We start from the raw sequence: 17,435 nt of genomic DNA, 5'->3' as shown, positions 1-17,435 counted from the left end.
TGTATTCACATGCTCTACATTGTTCCCCAAAGGGACATGCCTCTCTCCCCAGACTGCAGGGAGCAGAGGATCCTAAATGTAGGTGTTCTGACGCTTAGATCAGGCAACGTGATAGAATACAACATGAGCTTTTTGTCTTATGTGTTACAGGAAAGAAAAATGGAGCCACAAGTCCTCATTCCTTTTCTCTAAGTACTTGGAGGATAAAGGTGAAGGTGTTTGGCAGGAGCCAAGTGAGGTTGCCTGCCATAACAGACATTTTCTTTAACAATTTAGAAATTCTCAATTTTATTCTGTTAGGCCAAAAATCATAGTCCAGCATCAGAGTCCTCAGTGCTTCCACTGGAATGAGTGGCAGCTGTGCAAGACAAGAGCTAGAGCTTAAGTTAAACAAAACACAGCAACTCTTCTTGGCATTTTGTCAGCTCAGTATTTCATCTGAATCAAAATCCTTTTTGAATGTAATAGATTTTTGCTAGATGAAGTATGGAAGATAGGAACATAATATGCTGTTAAGAGCATTGCATTATTAAATACTAAAAGCGGCTGGTAAGCACACTGTTGAACTCTAACATCCTAATTAAATGGTTTTTTGTGAGTTAATTGTCAGCAATGGAATACAACCCCTTCAGCAATCATTTCCAACTCTGTAGGGCTGCCTGCTAAGCTCATGGCGCACATTAAAACTCAACATAAGATAATTCAAGAAGTTTCAAATATGGCATTTTACATTATGCCATATGCCATTATGGCATTTTACATATGACATTTTACAGCATTTTTCACCAGTCAGTTCAATTAGCTAAGAATGAAAGACTCATACCCTCCCTAGTAGCTACCAAAAACAGATGAGAAACTGAGTCACAGACAAACCCAGTGGTGAAGCTGGGAACAAACCTCATATTCTTGACTCATCACCTTAATTGTAGGCTATTTTTCTACTCATCATACAGTGGGCCAGAAGAATGATGTATACCAAGGTCCAGAAAGTCATAATCTCTATGGCTGCTCCCAGATGCGTTCATCTGCTCACAGAATGCTATGCTTGGGAAGAGGCAGCAAAACATTTCAGACATCTCTGAGTACTGCAGGCTGACATTGTGTCTCAGCATTTAATCATGCATTTAACTTCTGGTGGCCCTAACCACAATTTTGTTCCATTGACACTGGATTTGCAGCACTTACTTGTCACTCCAGGCGCCATTCCACTCTCTCTTGCCCCAGGGATTCCTCAGCCTGATCATGAAGAGCTTCTCTGCCTTAAAAGAGAATGTGAGCCTTTCTCCAAGGTGCAGCTTCCGAATTGCAGTCACTGAGTAGGCATGACCAATGATGAGACCCATCGCTGTCTCCACCTCATTGGCACTGCCAGAGGAATCCTGCGGCACCAAAAATGACAATCAAAAAAAAAAAAAAAAAGAGAGAGAAGTCAGGTCATTGAGGGCATCTGCCATCTACACACTCAAGTGGTAGGATGGGGAAGATTTCTTTTTTTTTTTCCACACAACTATGCTTTCTCTTGCCAAGTGCTTTGATTACGCAGGGAACCAACAGCTCAAACTAGCAGCTCACTAGGCTTCTCCTAGCTGTGGTAGTGCCAGGCAAGTCCCAGGAGACAAGCCCAGAGCCTAGAACGCTGCCTGCTATGGACATCGTCTCTTCCTGGCCTCAGACAGCTAAAGACTGGCTGGTGGACAGGCTTTGTCAGCCCTTCTAAAGTGTTGTCATCTTCACAGAATGGCCCTCTGGATACCGATGGCTATGCTCGGATGTAGCACTGCCTGTTTGTGCCCTCAGCTGGACACTTTGTAGGGCCTAAGGACTTACCGGTGAGTCCAGTGCCCATCTCTGTGTTGGGGTGGATTTGATACCCAGGAAGTCACTGCACTATCTGCAAGGATAGAAACACGAGGCGCAAGCAAGAAAGCTTTCTAGCCATTTATCAGACGTGTCCTTCACATCACTCCTGATCTTTCAGGCCTCTCATGCAGCAACAGGCAGATCTGCAGGCTTTCCTGGAAGATTTTCATCTGGATGTGTTAAATAAAATTCCCAAGTACCTCTAAAACCAGAAAAGCAGTATCAGACGCAGATGCTGGGGCTGCTCGGAATGACGGGCCCTTTACAAAGCTAGTGCAGCAGTGTTTCTGAGCAACACATACCAGGCAGGACAGTGGAAAAATTAAAGCTGTGCCAGTGCTATAACGCTGCTTCCGAGGCAGAAACAATCCCAATGGGCATGTCTCTGGATTCATCACATCCTATCTGAAGCCAGCATGGGCAGCTTTGCAGAATCTCTCTCGCCTGTGTGGGGCCATAACCTGCATGCCTTAAGACACTGAACTCTTGGACAGCAAGAACAGCAGATTCGACTCAGTGCAGATCCCCATGTATAACTTGTAATAATCTAATTAAGAGTCCAATGACCAAGCAAGCCTTTGCTCTGGTGCAGAGAGAAGGACTTATTAGAATTATGAACAGCACCTAGTACTATCCCCAATATTTTTATCCATTTCAAAATTTCTCTGGTCTAAACAGACAGGGTCCTTCTCCTCAGGGAGGCATTGCGCTGATACAAAACTGTTTCATCCACAAAGATAAGAAATCAGAAAAAAAAGTCAAAAGAGAAATTTCTATCAAATCAGACAAGACATGCCCTTGCAAGTGTGAGACTCTCTCCCAGACCTCTCTGCCTTTCACTGACAGCGGCTCCTAAAGAATCAGCTCATGTGTTACATCAAGACTGGCTGACATTTCCAATGGGTTTGGGCTTTCTCCAATGTAACACTTTCGCTTACATTTTTCACAACTAAAAGAGTCCTTCACAGCACAAAAGTCTGTAACCTCTCCTGCTGCCTTTATTATCCCCCAGGCTTTTCCTATACTGCTGGGTTGCCTTTCCCACTTCATTCTGAAACCATTTATATATTTATTTTAATGAGATATTTAAATATCCGCTGTCTGTTCAAATTTCCAAATGGTGAAGCTCAGGGCTATTTTGCAATCCAAGGAAAATGATGACATGTTTGTAAGTCAGCAATGAAGCCACTTGAGTATTAAATACACACAATGAAGCTTGCTAGATGGAAAGTATAATGCTGCTATCAAAAAGTGATAAATGCAGGTGAGTCAAGCCAAACCAATATGAACAGCCCTTGTGTAATCAAGCTTAGAAGTAACTATGTTTAATTTGACAGGCAGAAATATAATGCCAGGAAGAAGTGAAGGCATTACAACTACCTAATTAATTGCCTTTTAAATTACAACTCCCTAGATTTTGTCTATCCCTCACCAGACCTGTGTTAGGAAACTGAACTGCCTCAGCATTTGGGAGCAACCTATCATCCCATAAACACTGTTAATAACCATCACACCAGTAAGTATGGCCTGGTCCAAACAAACCAGATGGAACGAATTATTTTAAAATACAAATTCAGACCTCATGACAAAGGTACAAACACCAAAGACCTAGAAGAATTTGTTTCTGAGCTGTTGCCTGTTCTGCTGGGAGGAACAGTTCAGGACTCCTCTTCTATCCCAGCAGAGTTCTCTGTTTCAAGTTGATCTCCCACAAAGTACCAGGTGTTCCTCTTTGGTACCATGGTACAGGCACAAGGCAGTGCATGGCCAGGCCTAGCTAGACAGATGATGTTCTCAGGCACCTCCAAACTCGGCTGATTTCCTGTTGTTGTAGGTAACTGCACAATGAATGTAATACTCACAAGACTTTCTGAATGAACCAATGCCAGGGGTCCATCAATTTAGTATGGATTTAGCAATAACACTACAGATTGCAAGGTAGGAAATAGTTAAGCATGACAGCAATAAGATCTTTGCTTTAAATTCCCCATCTGTGATATAGAGTGCTTAAGCGGCCAAGCTAGCTCAGCCTTTCAGCCCTGCTCTGGTGTTCCACTGACTGCATCCTCACAAGCAGAGTCAGCAAGTCCCAGCAGCTTAGTGCCAGGAGAAGTGTTTTCTGTAAATGAATTTCCTTGGGAAATAAAGAAACTGAATGCTGCCATCTGGCCTGTAAATTAGGGCATTCTAGGTGGATTAACCTCGGGTCAATACACAACTGTGACCATTCAGAAAGAACGGCATTCCAGATCCACAGTAGCGTGGCCAAAAGCACAAGTGGCTTTGTGGTTTTATGATTGTATTTGGTGGCTCTGGAGTTGCACTTGGCTGAGAACACTGTCAACTTGCTAGCTTTCTCCATACAAAGCTTTTCCAAAGCATACAGATAAAGGGTGCACTCAATATACTTAAGCTACTGTTTTTTCCAGATAAGAAAGTTCATTGAAATAAACTTGTAATACCCAGCTCTCCATACTTACCGTGATGAAACAGCTGATCAGCCCGCCTCTTTTATGCACTTTCAGCAAGTCTTCAAACAGTTTCATCTGCTCGGAAATAATCTCACTGTATTTGCCCTGTACCAAGTCAATAGATTCTGCCACTGCTCCAGTGAAATCCACAATTGCATCTGCAGCGCTGCCTCCATCCAGGGCTTCATAAGATCCAGCCAGCCTAGAGGTAACACAGAACATTCTTATTCACCAAGTGGCTGTTAGAAGTACTCTAATTTGGTTTGAATGTAGGTAATATATTTGTGGCTCACCAGGGAAAACAAAACAAAGCAAAACTGCAGATTGCAGATAAACACTTGCTAGGAAAGGAGTGGAAAGATCCTTAAGGCTTTGGGCTGCTAAGTACAGTGTGTTGCACTCCTCCATGCAGATAAAAAAAAAAAAAGAAAAAAAAAGAGTTTTCATTTTTTAAATTTCTCTACTAGAAGCAAACCCAAAACCCTTGGAAAGTATGATTGGGTTGAGAGATGAAACAAGCAGATGGATAGAAGGGACTGCACTGAGGTCTAAAAGGGCAATAAATTAAATCATACTTTGCATAAGCTTTCTCCAATAATGCGCTCCAGAATTCATTTTTCACATTGGAATGGCAGTAGATCAACTTCCCGTCTATTGTTGGCAGCAGATCATCAACAACCACCTCTGTCCATTTGCCAAAGCACCAGAAACGGAAACGGAAAATCCCAGCGTATTTCTCTGGCTTTTTAGAGTCCCATTCTTGTTCTTCAAAGTCTGGAATCACCTGAGAAAATATGCAAAAGGGAAAGGTCATTAAATGCACTATGTTAAGTTTCATTCAGAGGGCAGAGTGTCCTTGAGTGTGCACTGTGTGCTATTCAGCTTCAAAAGCAGTGGACCTTAAACAGATGAAGCGGTGAAAAAAATGGTGGATTTGGTACAAAGTCCAATATAGCCCCATTTCAAAGACACCTAGGAAAGTAGTAGTTGAATAGATCTGCAGAGAATGACCATTGCACCCTCTGGCTTTGCTGTGTCGCTTCCTTGGTGCTCAATGAAACTGTGTGGTGGGGACTTGTGGGAAACTGTGACTGTGGTCTTGTAACAGGGAAAACGAACTTCTAAAGAAAGGGAAAATTGGAATCCACCAAAATTCACCAGTCGCCAGAGGTGCATTATCCCTAGATGGAAAATTACTGGCTGATAGTGAGGGAAACATCCAGGGTTTACTGGCCTTATTTCATGCACCAAGCACATTGATCACCTACCTGCTGCCAGAGGGACTCCCTCAGAGCCAAGCAGGAGCATGCAGCCACAAACCAGCAGTTCCCCAGGCTGCCTTGGTGCAAGTCATGGGAGCTGATTCCATTCACAAACAGGTGGGGGTCTTCGCAGAGATCCTAGCAAAGAAAATCAGAGGTTACTGCAAAAGATCACAGCATGCTTCTGCCAGCTATCCCTCCTCACGCGTTCCACATCATATTGACATTTGCTGTTCTCCCAGTCAAAACACAGAGTTTCTGTACCAGGAAATTCAAAAGTGCTCTGGCACTGAATATAATTACAAGTCAGAATACACAGAAGTATTTAAATTCTTATATGTAGACTGTGTTGCCTTTTCTGATCATCAGAATTCAGCCATTTTTTGCTGGAGTTCCTAGTTCTGCTCTCAGCTGCAAGCGATCGTTGAGGACTTCAGTATTTGGAAGACTTATTTGACATTAGCTGATGAGGAGCTGAAAGTAAGTAAAAGGAGAAGAAGGAAACATTACAGGGAAAGACCTTGATGGTGGAAAAATATCAAGAAAAGTAGAAAATTAGTAGGAAATGATGCTACTGAGGCCAGAACCCTAAGCTCTTCTGTCACTGCCACTCCCTTGGCTGCCAGACTGGAAACCCTCCTCCACAAGCAGTGTGAGTTGCTGCAGTGACCACTGCCACTCAGCGCTGAAGAAGGCAGAAAACATGCACATGTCTGAAACACGCCTCCCAGTCTGCGGGGCTCATTCCTCTCTTTGATCTGGCTCCTCCTCTCCCATGGCTTTCCTGTCTCCATCCTATGTACAGGCAGATTCTCACCCCAGCATAGCTGTGGTATCTCCCTGCTCCTCCCCAGCTTGCCCCCTTGCTGTGTCTGTCCCAAGGGGTACAACGATAGGCTGCAGGTCAAGGCACTAAAAGGAGCACCTCTAGCTATCATGGCACACAGGGATATATTTTACAGCAATAGTGTGTTTGTTACCCTTGGCAGAAAGGTTTTTCTGAACTGCTATGTATGTGGCCTCGCAGTGTCAGAGAGGGCCAAGCGATACTTTGGGAAAGAGGCAATCTGGAAGTCCCATCGTTGAGGTGCAGCTCACTGCTTTCAACACTGGGATTGCTCATGATGCTTCATCTGAATCATTGCTTTGCTGACTGGTTAAGAGGACGGGAGAGCAGACATTGGTAAGAAATTCTGCTGTTTCACAGTATAAGAATAACCCTAGATTTCACCACTGCTGGAAGGAAATGACCTTATATCCAGGCATTGGAAATGCAGAATAACCAGCTCCACCTCACGTCAACATGGCAGGAGTCTCCAAATTTACCACAGACTTTCCAGTTCGTTAGCAGCAGAATGAGGAGCTGTGCTACTCACCTCGTGGGTTCTCACAGTCCTTTGCTAATTCTAGATGACGATCCCCAAATACAACCCAAGCCTGGCTAAACACCACAGGCATGTCAAAACCTCTCAGTCTTCCCTTTGATGGTCTGTTACAAACCAGTGCCAGCTGAACTTATTTTCAGAGGAAAAAAGAACCTCAGTTCTGAGCTGAAAGCCTGTTTTCCTGGGCTGGTTTAGCAGATGGCAGCCTAGGGTGGCTCAGTGTGTGTCAGTACATAATGCATGTCTGCATATATAACACAAGGATTTGCTGCTGCTTTCTTTAAGAATACAACATTTGGCATGAGACTTTTCTTATGAAATAACAACTGGTAGGAATTTTAAATGCCTGTTGGGCAACAAATGACTGATCATTACATGACATTGTTCTGTTCATAGTTCTTACATGTGGCTTCAGTTAGAGAAAATTTCAAAGCTTATTAACTAACCTTAACAAAAATTTTGAGTAACAAAATGGTCAGCAAGAGGAAACCTGGCCATGTACAATACATTCTTCTGCAGAAAAGATGGATTCATTCACCTGTCTGGGTGCTCTGACACGGAACAGTACCAGGAACTTCAGACCAGCACTTCAGCTAACACAAACCAATGCAGCTGCATGTTGCAGAGGTTGGTATCAGTTGAGATCAGTACCACTCAGCCTGTACTTGGATCCCATTTTGGATACTTGGGAGCAAAAATTCCAAACCCAGCTTTGGTAAACTCAAGTTTCATACCCCATTTCCATGTATGTCTGGTAGTAATAATTTCTAGTTTGTTTTTCCTTTCAAAATGTTATTTTACTTGCATAATAAACAAGAGATAAATTGATCCTCCAGGATTAAAATTGTTCAAACTTTTCTGTCACTATAGGAAGCCAAAACTTTCATTGGCTTTGAAAGAAAGCAAGCCCTACCATGTATTACAAATATCTTATCTTATTTGGTTGTCTTTGCCAAAAACAACCACATTAAACCTTTTTTTTTTTTTTTTTTTAATTGAAGTGTGTCTCATATCTCACACAATCCTCAGATTAAAAACAGAGAGCAGCATTTGCTGAATGCCAGACATATGGATGAGATTAGCATTTGCTGACCATTGGGGTCCAGAGTAAACACGGAGCAGCAGAGTGCAGAGACAGCACCTCACCAGTTCCACCGCGGCCCCTGCATGCTTCGGGATCCTGCTGGGTAAATCCACTGTTATGAAACTGCTGGGGAGACTCTGACTTCTGAGATGAACAGCAAAAGAAATGACATTTACTTCTGTTTCTCTTGGCATTAATTACAGACATTAGAACAGCTTCTGTGACAATGTCACTGTGCAGCCTAGGTGATATGCCCAGGAATACCCAGGTGCAGGTTACAGCCACTGTCAGCACTATGCTTGCACCACCTAGACAACAGCAAGGCAACATCACACACTGAGGAGTACTTTCGAGATGTAATTAGCCATCTAAGCCACAATTCCCCCAACACAGTTGGAAATATGCTAATATATTATACTGATGTCCTTGTGAGGATCTTTAAGCACTTTTGTTCATTCCAAGCGTGTAAAAAAAAAATATATCACTTTTCCAGTAATGGTCCCAGTGGTGATAACTTAGGATAGTTGAGGAACAAACCAACTTACAGGACAGGAGTTATAAGAAAAAGACACAGAAAGGAGATGACCATGTGCCCCAAGCATTTTCAGGAGACTGCTGCCTGCTCTACCTCTCAACCTAAGCACTTGGGTTCTGAGTTGCACCAGAAGTACTTTCCTTATAAACACGGCAGCTTCACCCTAATCCCTTTACTCAGGGTCAGCCACGTTATCTGTGCTGTAAAACAGACAAACATCTTCACACTTCCAAGGAGAGGTTTAGAAGAGCTTACTGGATCCTACTGTACATTATTAACAGTTAATAGCCACGCTATTTATGACACAACCACACTAATAGATGCAGCTGCTGCATTATTTACGCACACAGGGAGCATTCCACCATCCAAGGCACAGAGCTCTCCCCAGCTCTCCTCTTATGCATGTGCATACTGAAATAAACACCATCTGGAGAACTACAGGTAGGAGGTACAGAGGCTAAAAAGGGAGGTAAGAGGCCACAGGGGCTTGAGGTCCTGCTGAAAACCCTGATGCTCTAATTTTCACATCAGACTTTCACCTGCATACCATAAGTCCACTCGTGTCATTTCCAATCCTTGTTGCACCATATGGGCTCAAAATATCTGACATCTAGCATTACACAGCCTGCACCACTGGTGAAACGTGGCAGCCAAGCCCAGAAATAATCCTCCAAACAAGGCCTCACAGAGCTGAGCAGAGCTCGAGACTCTTGCTTACTGAAGATGGGGTGCCATTTTCCTGTCGATTTCACCACAGTTTCACATATTCGACCTGTTACTCAGACTGTGATCCATCCTCTGATCCTATTCTAGGATCCTATTGCTGCCCAGTAATTCTTTCTCCCTACCTTAGCCATGAAGTTGTTTACCACCAAAGCACTATACTTGTGTTCATGAAAGGATGAGAAATTCCATCCTATTTTTTCCACACTGCTTTACCAAGACACCCAGGTATGTTTGAACTCTAAGCCCCGTTGACAGACTTGTGATCCCATCCCAGCTTGTGTCCTACAGCATCCCAGTACCTGGATTTCTCCTCCCTCATCCAAACAGTAATGAAAATAGTGAGTAGTACCAGCCTAAGTGAAATCTGTGTCAGGCTCCACTGCTGGAATGCCAGCTTGAGAGTGCTCCATGTGATTTATTTCATCAACTGTACAACCACATTACAGAAGTTTGAATTACTCTGAATTCTCATACTTTGGAGAAAGATTGCCAAAGGCCTACAAAAGTTAAACTACATCAGATCTGCTCCTTCTTTCTTAGCCACAAGATCTGTCCCACCCTACACTACAAGGAAATCAAGCTGGTACATATTAAGTGTATCTCACACAAAACCCTTTAATAATACAATGTATACCATTAGACTTATAGGCTTAGTCATCAGCTTGGGAATGATAAATTGAGGTCTGGAATTTTAATGAACTATAAAAATGTTTGGACTGTAGTATATGAAAGACGAAAAAGTTTCTTTTTTTTTTTTTTTTTTTTTTCCTACAATAGATTTTCCTTAGGAAATTTCAAAAAACAATGTCAACCATGGGAGACAACAGACATCATTTCACTGGAGCCAGGAAATGTTTCTTATGTTGCTGTCTGTCGTGACTCCCTCAAAAGAAAAAAAATATATATATAATAATTAAGGGATGGATTTTATTAGAGACCAGAAGCACAGCAGGAAAGTACAGGAGAAAACTGATTAACTACATGCTTTAAATTCAGTTTGCTGTGGCTACTTTGAATCTTAGAGGAATTTAGCTAAAGGAAAAAGTCACCCTTAGCATAGGTCCATGAGCTAAAAAAAATGCCTTATTGGTTATAAACAGGGAGAAGGACATTCAAAGGGTTAATTAATTTGCTATGTTTTTACAGATGTTAACTGAACCTGCCCTGTAAAACATTATGAGAAATCTTTGATATCTGAGAAAAGGGAAAGATTATTTTTAGTGGATTGAGGTCTGTCAGCTGGCTCAGATAGAAAAACAGACATTTGGTGAAAGAAAAGTAGAAGAAAGTAATAGCAATGTTTGCAGCTAAGATTTTCAAGGGATTCAGTTGCACTTAGAGCTTACTTTCTTCAGTGCCCTTTAAAAAAAATCAATCCTAACATCATAAAAATAATAAAAATTAAAATAATCCAATTTTGCTAGAGCATAAGATCTATGGAGACAGGAACTTTCCTTGATTCTGTCAGACTGATCTACTTGAGCTGGGTACACCGTTCCCTTCATTTTTTCAAAGCAGTTTGAATTATGCCAGAGATGAGAATCCCTTCCATTTTCTTCTTTTCCCCTGTCCTCGGATCATGCTGAGCCAATTCCTGTAGAGAGTGAAGTCGGTGTAGGGAAGCAAGGGAAAAGCAGTGCAAGCAGTAATTCTTTCTGAATATGGAGGCAAAACATTCAGCTCTGGCTACAGCTAACTATGAACCAACCCCACCTAAAGTGGGGTAGCAAAGACCTCACTTTTTCTGAGGTTGTGTAGCTTAAGGGGTAGAAGAGATTGTCTACCCCATAACAACTCCCGGCTGTGCTGGCATGTTTATAGAAACCCTCTCTAGATCAGGCTACTTGCCAAGGCAATTGCAGCTAGCCCTAAAAAGAAAAATAACCAAGTCCAACTGTGCTACATACTTCAATGTATGCAGAAAGCCTTTTGCAACCTCATTATGTCTGAGAAAAGTCTGCCTTGGGAATGGAAAAGGAGAACTCCTAAGTCACAGCCACGAGCTGGGGTACAGCTCCAACCTCGCAGAGGACAGCTCTCAGAGAAACTTCCATCAAAAGGGAACTGGGGTCAGCTACGACCCTGACTGAAACATCCCTTAACCGAGATCACGAGGCAGCCGGTATCGTCTGTCCTGTTACCCCATGGCAATCTACAACAGGCAGATTTAGCCCTCAGGTTTCTGTCTGTACGCTCTGACCCCAGGCTGCATAATTACTCTGTAAACCTCGTGACCATTCTCCAGCAACATCTGTCCCTAAGAACAGGATAATGCCAAGCACTGCTTAAAACAGAAACCCTCCCATACATAGGCAAGGGCAAGAGTACACCAGTTTGCTCCAGCCTTGTGTAAAAGAGAACACAGTTATTTGGGGATTGGGAAATGCTTCTTCCCAATCGTCCCTCTCCAATAAATCCTGTTACAAAACCAAATGCATTACAAACATTTTTATAGCATTCTTTTTTTCCATTTTCAGTCTGGGGCTAGTTCTGACTAATACTCAGTAAAGGCCATGGGTTTCAGCCTTGCCCTGTCTACGGGACATGTGTATTCGGGGAGGATCTGAATCAATCCTCGTGAAGAAAAAACAACTCAAATGTTGGGCAACGCGGTGTGTATTTTGGCTGCCACTAGATTTCACCTGACCCTTGGAGCGCTGGAGCCGCTCTCATCCAGAATGCTGACAGTTGCTGGAAGGGGTACAAGCGGATTGCCGTGGGGCTGACCTTATCCTGAACCTCAGTAACAAACAACGTGTTTACCGAAGGTCTGAGAGCGCTCCTCATTGCAGAAATAACTTGAGGACTGTCTGGTCTTCCAGCATCCTCCTGGAAGCATGTTAAAGTCTGTCCTGCTGCTCTGCCTTCGCTTGTGATGCTTGATGTCAACGTGCTACAGAGCTGCAGCGCATTCACAAAGCTTTGCTCTTAGAGAAAGGCTGCCTTGAGGATAGCACATTTTCCTCACTGAACTTACAAGGCAATGGCCTTTTTCCTTGCTGTTTTCCCAACCTATTTCCTTCTCTAAATTCAATACAACCTGTATTTTCCTCACGAACAGCAGAGTTGCCATTCTTAGGACCAGATTCACTTCAGGAAACAGTCACGTCCTCTTGGCCAGGTTCTGCTCTAACCAAAACACAAGGTCTTTCAAATACAGCTTACAGACCTTACCTTACCACCCCTCATAGTGTGACAAGGCTAGAGAGAGACTTCTCCCTCTGCTGACCATATAAAACAAGGTAAACAGTTCAGAACAGACCATACCTTTTAAACACTTGCTACAGAAAACATTGCCCTTAGTGTCTTTGATGAGGGTCTCGTCAAATAGCCACAGTAATTAATACACATCAAGAAGCAGGCCCAGCTGGTTATAGGAAATGCAACACAGGTAGTACAGCTCACAACCCAGAATATGGTGATTTTATAGGTTATTTTCTCTGAATTTATTTTCTATTTTTTAAAGTATTAACTGTGGATCTTAAGATAAAATCTCCCAAAGGTTATTGTTGGTGCAGGGAGATCCAACACTGAGCAGGCGTCAGTATGAGACCATTTTTGGTGGGTTAATGTTGCCGTCTGTTCTGCAATACCTTGTTTCATCCATGTCTCACTCATCCACAGCTCCATTTTCTATGGTGCTTTAGCCTCTGCCATCCTGAAGCTAACATAAGTTTGACATAATTTGGGGTAAATAACATAATTAAAGCATCGCATTAATTGATTAAAACTTCATATATTTTGATGTCTTGGAAAATGTCATTGTTTTGCATCAGAAACAACACCATTTTATGGGCACTGAGCCAACATTTTCTTGTATAATGCTTTCTCTACTGTGATTTGAGACAGTGATGCTCCACGAAAAAGAGGTGTTATCTTAGGGCAGTAGATATTACTCGAGGCTGGAGGATGTTCAACACTTCCTATTATGAACACAGCCATCAAAGGAGCTTTCTAGGATGAGTTGGCCACCTGCATGAATAGGGACATTACAAGTCTATTCCTTAGTATTTAATAAGATCGATCATAACTGAGTTCAAATCAGTATCAGCGATTACTGTGTATGACAGCACGGGGATGTGCAGCATATGGGAAGGGCCTCAGACAGGTCAGCCTCAGTGCACATTAGCCGTGCAGTCAGCCTCCTGTGTGCCGTCAGCTGTCTGTTTGGGAGCGCTGTTCAGCACATTGTAACTGCTACCAAATTGGCCGCCAGCAGTCCAGGGATCTCAGACCAATTTGCCTTCTTTTTTTCCACTGAAATAGAAAGCAGAAGAGGCCATTTTCAAGAAAAACTTAACGTACAGTAGTTTTGACAATCAGGTGGTATAAGCCAGCCTAACTCGATTTCTGCAAAGGGCAACCTACCAAAGCCAGGGAATACCTCTGCATTAAATGCAAGTGAGAGAGGGAAGGGCAAGTTTGGAGACAGTCAGTTTAGAATAACTGCCTGACATCCCTTCCAGGCAAAAGTAACGTGGCTGAGGTCAGACCTGGGCAATAAGTTCAGTCTTGGTTCAGCAGACTAACAGGCCACCCACAGTTTAGCTATGGGTTTTTAGTGCTTCCTCAAAACATGTTTTTCAATCAAGTTCGTGAACTAATTTCCTAAGAGGGAAATGAAAACAATGAGAAAAGGAGGTTGGAAAATTTTGTACACAATTTTTGTTCTGTGCCTGATAATAAGCACCATTATGGCTCAGTGGCCAGGACCTCTCTGGGTTTGTCCGGCCTGAGCTCACGCTGTGTCTCAGGGGGCTGGTCACAGCTGCAGGCTGAACTCTTGATCACTGCCTTTTATAAGGCAGGGAATATTCTGTTGATAAAAGAGTAGAGTTCAGCAAAATCACCCATTTTATGTCATTATTCAGTGAATAGGCATTATGTAGCAAAAACAAAGTCAAACCCTCTAAGAAACACTGTCTGAAATGAAAATTCAGATGAAGACGGAGGTGGTTTGTTCTACTTCAAGGCAGATATTTCTTCCTCATCCAATGGCAATACACAAGCCCTAAAGGCTAAAAAGCTTAAGCCTAAGCCACATTAAAAAGCATAAATCTCTTTAGCAACAAGCTCCTCTTCTTTGCCATCCTTTTTCCAGCAGGGTTTGGTTTCAGCCTAGATGCCAGTATCTACTAATTGCAACATTTATCTCAGACACTTTCTTCAAGATAAAAATCTTTTATCCCTTTCTCCCAGTCTCAATGTTCCTAACCCCTCATCTGTTCCAGACAACACCTTGAGGTGTTCTCCTACGCTTTGTTTTAAGGAAAAAAATTGTAATGTCTGGGATAACAGTATATGGATTAGCCCTTGTAACCTCCTAGATACACATTCTGGACTATGCTTGCTTTGTGACATAAAAAGAGGAACTTTCAACTTGCATATATGAAATCCTGATCAGAAGACAAAAGCCTCATAAAATACAAGATTATTTTTAATATATTAAATGTTAGATTTTGAAATTAATGTTTAAAAAAATAGCAATTTTGTACTGGTAAACAAAACTCTACTTTCTGGGCCTATGTAAGTCAGAGCCAATGGCATCTCTCAGTTCTAACAGGACATGGATCAGGCTCTTAAATTATAGCCTGGACATCCTTTATGGCAAAGATCAGCCTAAGATCACGTGAAACAGACTATTTGTCTTCTAGTAATACAGAGATACGCCTGATTCCTTGCAGAGAGCCACTGTTAGTGCTGCCAGGCCACCAGAACTTTATCAGATCACTCATCTACAAGAAAAAAAGCCTTCCCACCAGGATATTGCTTGGCCCTTCTGGTAGAGCTTGCTCCTTCCGTCCATTGCCCAGACCAGGTGTGAGCTGCAGCCAGGAGAGTGACACCAGCATCTGGTGCTGTCCAGGTGCAAGCAAATACCAAAGCAGCAAAGTTTTCCTAGGCAAGGATAAATGTTAGCACCCATCAGCGTGAGAAAGGTCACCAGCGCTGCTGATTTGCAGCCAAGGGGAGTAACACAGAAAAAGTTGCTAAGGAACAAAACAAATAGGCCAGTGGAGAGAGGGAACCCCAGATGCATGATGCCTGTTTGTCTGACAATCTGTACAACCTTCACATCGTAAAGAGTCTCAGTCCTTCCGCAAGAGGAAATTCCGAGATACAAAAATGCTGCATCAAAAATGACACAGCAGCATTCATTTTATTTCTGGATACTACCAACTTGTATGACTCAGCCAAACTGAATGATGTGTATTATCTCTCTTGGTTTCCAGAAATTACCAGAAAGGATTTTATTTACGCATCTTGAAAATAAACAGCAGCAAATAAGTCTCTCAGTCTTGAGTGATGAAACTGAAAAAACTCATATTAACAGTGATTTCTAAAGTAAAAAGAGTAGAACACATAAGCAAAGTCAGAGGTGAGTTTCCTACCAGCCAATCGAGCACATGCTTTTCCCTCTCTGTAGGTTAGCTCCTATTTTGCCTAAGATAGGTTGCTGATAGAAGGCTGAAATTAATTAATTTTGGGTAAGTCCCTTTCTTTCTAATTCTGTCAAAACTTCAGAATGTTTTGGAAATTTGAAGGATGATATTCAGTGCTAACGGGTAAACCTCTTCAGCGTAAGTGTGAGACTGATTTGCCACTTCTGCAGCTGATGCTGCCAAACGCTGGCTTGTATTGCCCTTATGTCCATGAATTCACTCAAAGTCACTCTTTAGCCAGGTACCTTCCTTTCTCATTCAGCCTCCTTCATTCTGTTCTCACATTTCCTTTTTCCTCCCTACCTTTTGTTATCAACTCAATGTGTTTCAGAAGGACTCAACAAGAAAACCACTTCCATATCTCACAGACCTGTTTATAAAGCTTGCTTTCTGGTATCTTCCTCTCTTGTGGGCACTCTGACAGCTAATAAAGGATAAGACTTTCCCCAGGGTATCCTGCCCCCATTCCGCTCCTTGGCATGGTTAGGTTCACCAGGACATGTACCCCCATTTACCAAACTGAGTTTCAACTGGTCAGTAGCAAAGCACTGCCAGTGACAGAGGGAAACAGATACCCCCTTGGCGACAAGAAGACTCTAATTGTACTTCCTCTGTGGGGGAAAAAAAAAAAAAAAAAAAAAAAAAGATGAAAGGAACAGAGACCCTGAGGGCAAATATTGCTAACTGCTCACTGTTCATCAACACTTTTCTGTCTTGCAGGTTGCAGAGCATCCCCTAAATAAGACCACAACCACTCGGCTGCTCAGTGTAACAGGTGGAGATGCACCTTCTTCCTTCCTCATTCGCTCTGGGAGGGCTCTGCTTACTTCGATGTCAAATGCAAGCAACTCCAAACTCACGATCACTGTCAAGGTATTTCACAGCCCAAGATTTCCTTCTGTTTCAATACAAAACAAAGGCTAGAGCAGCTTCAGTCTGACACATATCACCGCAGGCCTCTGGCTCACTGGGAGGAATCAGCCTGCCAGGGTCTTTGGAATGCTTACTTGGTTGGGATTGTATCCCGCTTGAAGTGCAATCAGGTTAATCTCTGTTTAAATTGTCTAGATGCTTCAGAGACCTCTTGCTTGGAAAGATGTAATAAGAAACTGTTTTGTTGTGGTTTTGTTTTTGTTTTTTTTTTCTTTCTTATTTATATCATGCTGTTTCTTCATGTAGCACTTTGACGGCATTTATCATGCTTATCTTTTGTTTTCCCAATGTGATACACTGATTTGAATTTACTACTTTCAGACAAATTCCTTTCTGAACACTAATATTACATCTATTTAATGCCAAACTAATACAAAGAACGTTATTCAACTGTCAGAAAACAGAGAAAGCCAGGATGTCAAACAGGAGACCTGGAATTTTTTTAGTCACAAGATTGCCTGCTAACAGACCTGCATCTTCATCAGTTTAAATAAAGTCAGTATAAAGATCAGGGTGCATATCACAACCCATTGTTGTTCATTTAGGGCTGCATAGGATTTCCTATCTTCAAGGAGAGGATCACACACATAAATAAGAAAAGAAAAAGCAGGCTCTGTGGAACTGTCTATTTAGTAAATGAGCAGGTTAGCAGGAATCGACAGTGATGGCCAACAGGGACAGTCTGCCATCACTGAGAAATTACCCCCCTGATTTACCAGTTTAGGTAAAACACTAC

The 17,435-nt window shown here is 42.4% G+C and overlaps 1 protein-coding gene across 1 annotated transcript in view; it reads right to left on the bottom strand.

The window, feature by feature from the left end:
- CAPN6 (calpain 6) overlaps positions 1–17,435 on the bottom strand; it is a 59,405-nt gene that overhangs the window by 18,716 nt on the left and 23,254 nt on the right. The window contains exons 4-7 of the mRNA XM_084535064.1: positions 5,600–5,731; positions 4,907–5,115; positions 4,341–4,533; positions 1,186–1,379 (exon numbers count right to left, since the gene is read on the bottom strand). Of these exons, the coding sequence (XP_084391190.1) occupies positions 1,186–1,379; positions 4,341–4,533; positions 4,907–5,115; positions 5,600–5,731 (728 nt within the window). The remainder of the gene's footprint in view (positions 1–1,185; positions 1,380–4,340; positions 4,534–4,906; positions 5,116–5,599; positions 5,732–17,435) is intronic.

The sequence above is a fragment of the Aythya ferina genome (assembly GCF_964211825.1).
Source record: "Aythya ferina genome assembly, chromosome: 13".
Taxonomy (NCBI): domain Eukaryota; kingdom Metazoa; phylum Chordata; class Aves; order Anseriformes; family Anatidae; genus Aythya; species Aythya ferina.
The sequence above is the reverse complement of the archived record's forward strand: the minus strand, read 5'-3'. Positions and strand labels throughout refer to the sequence as shown.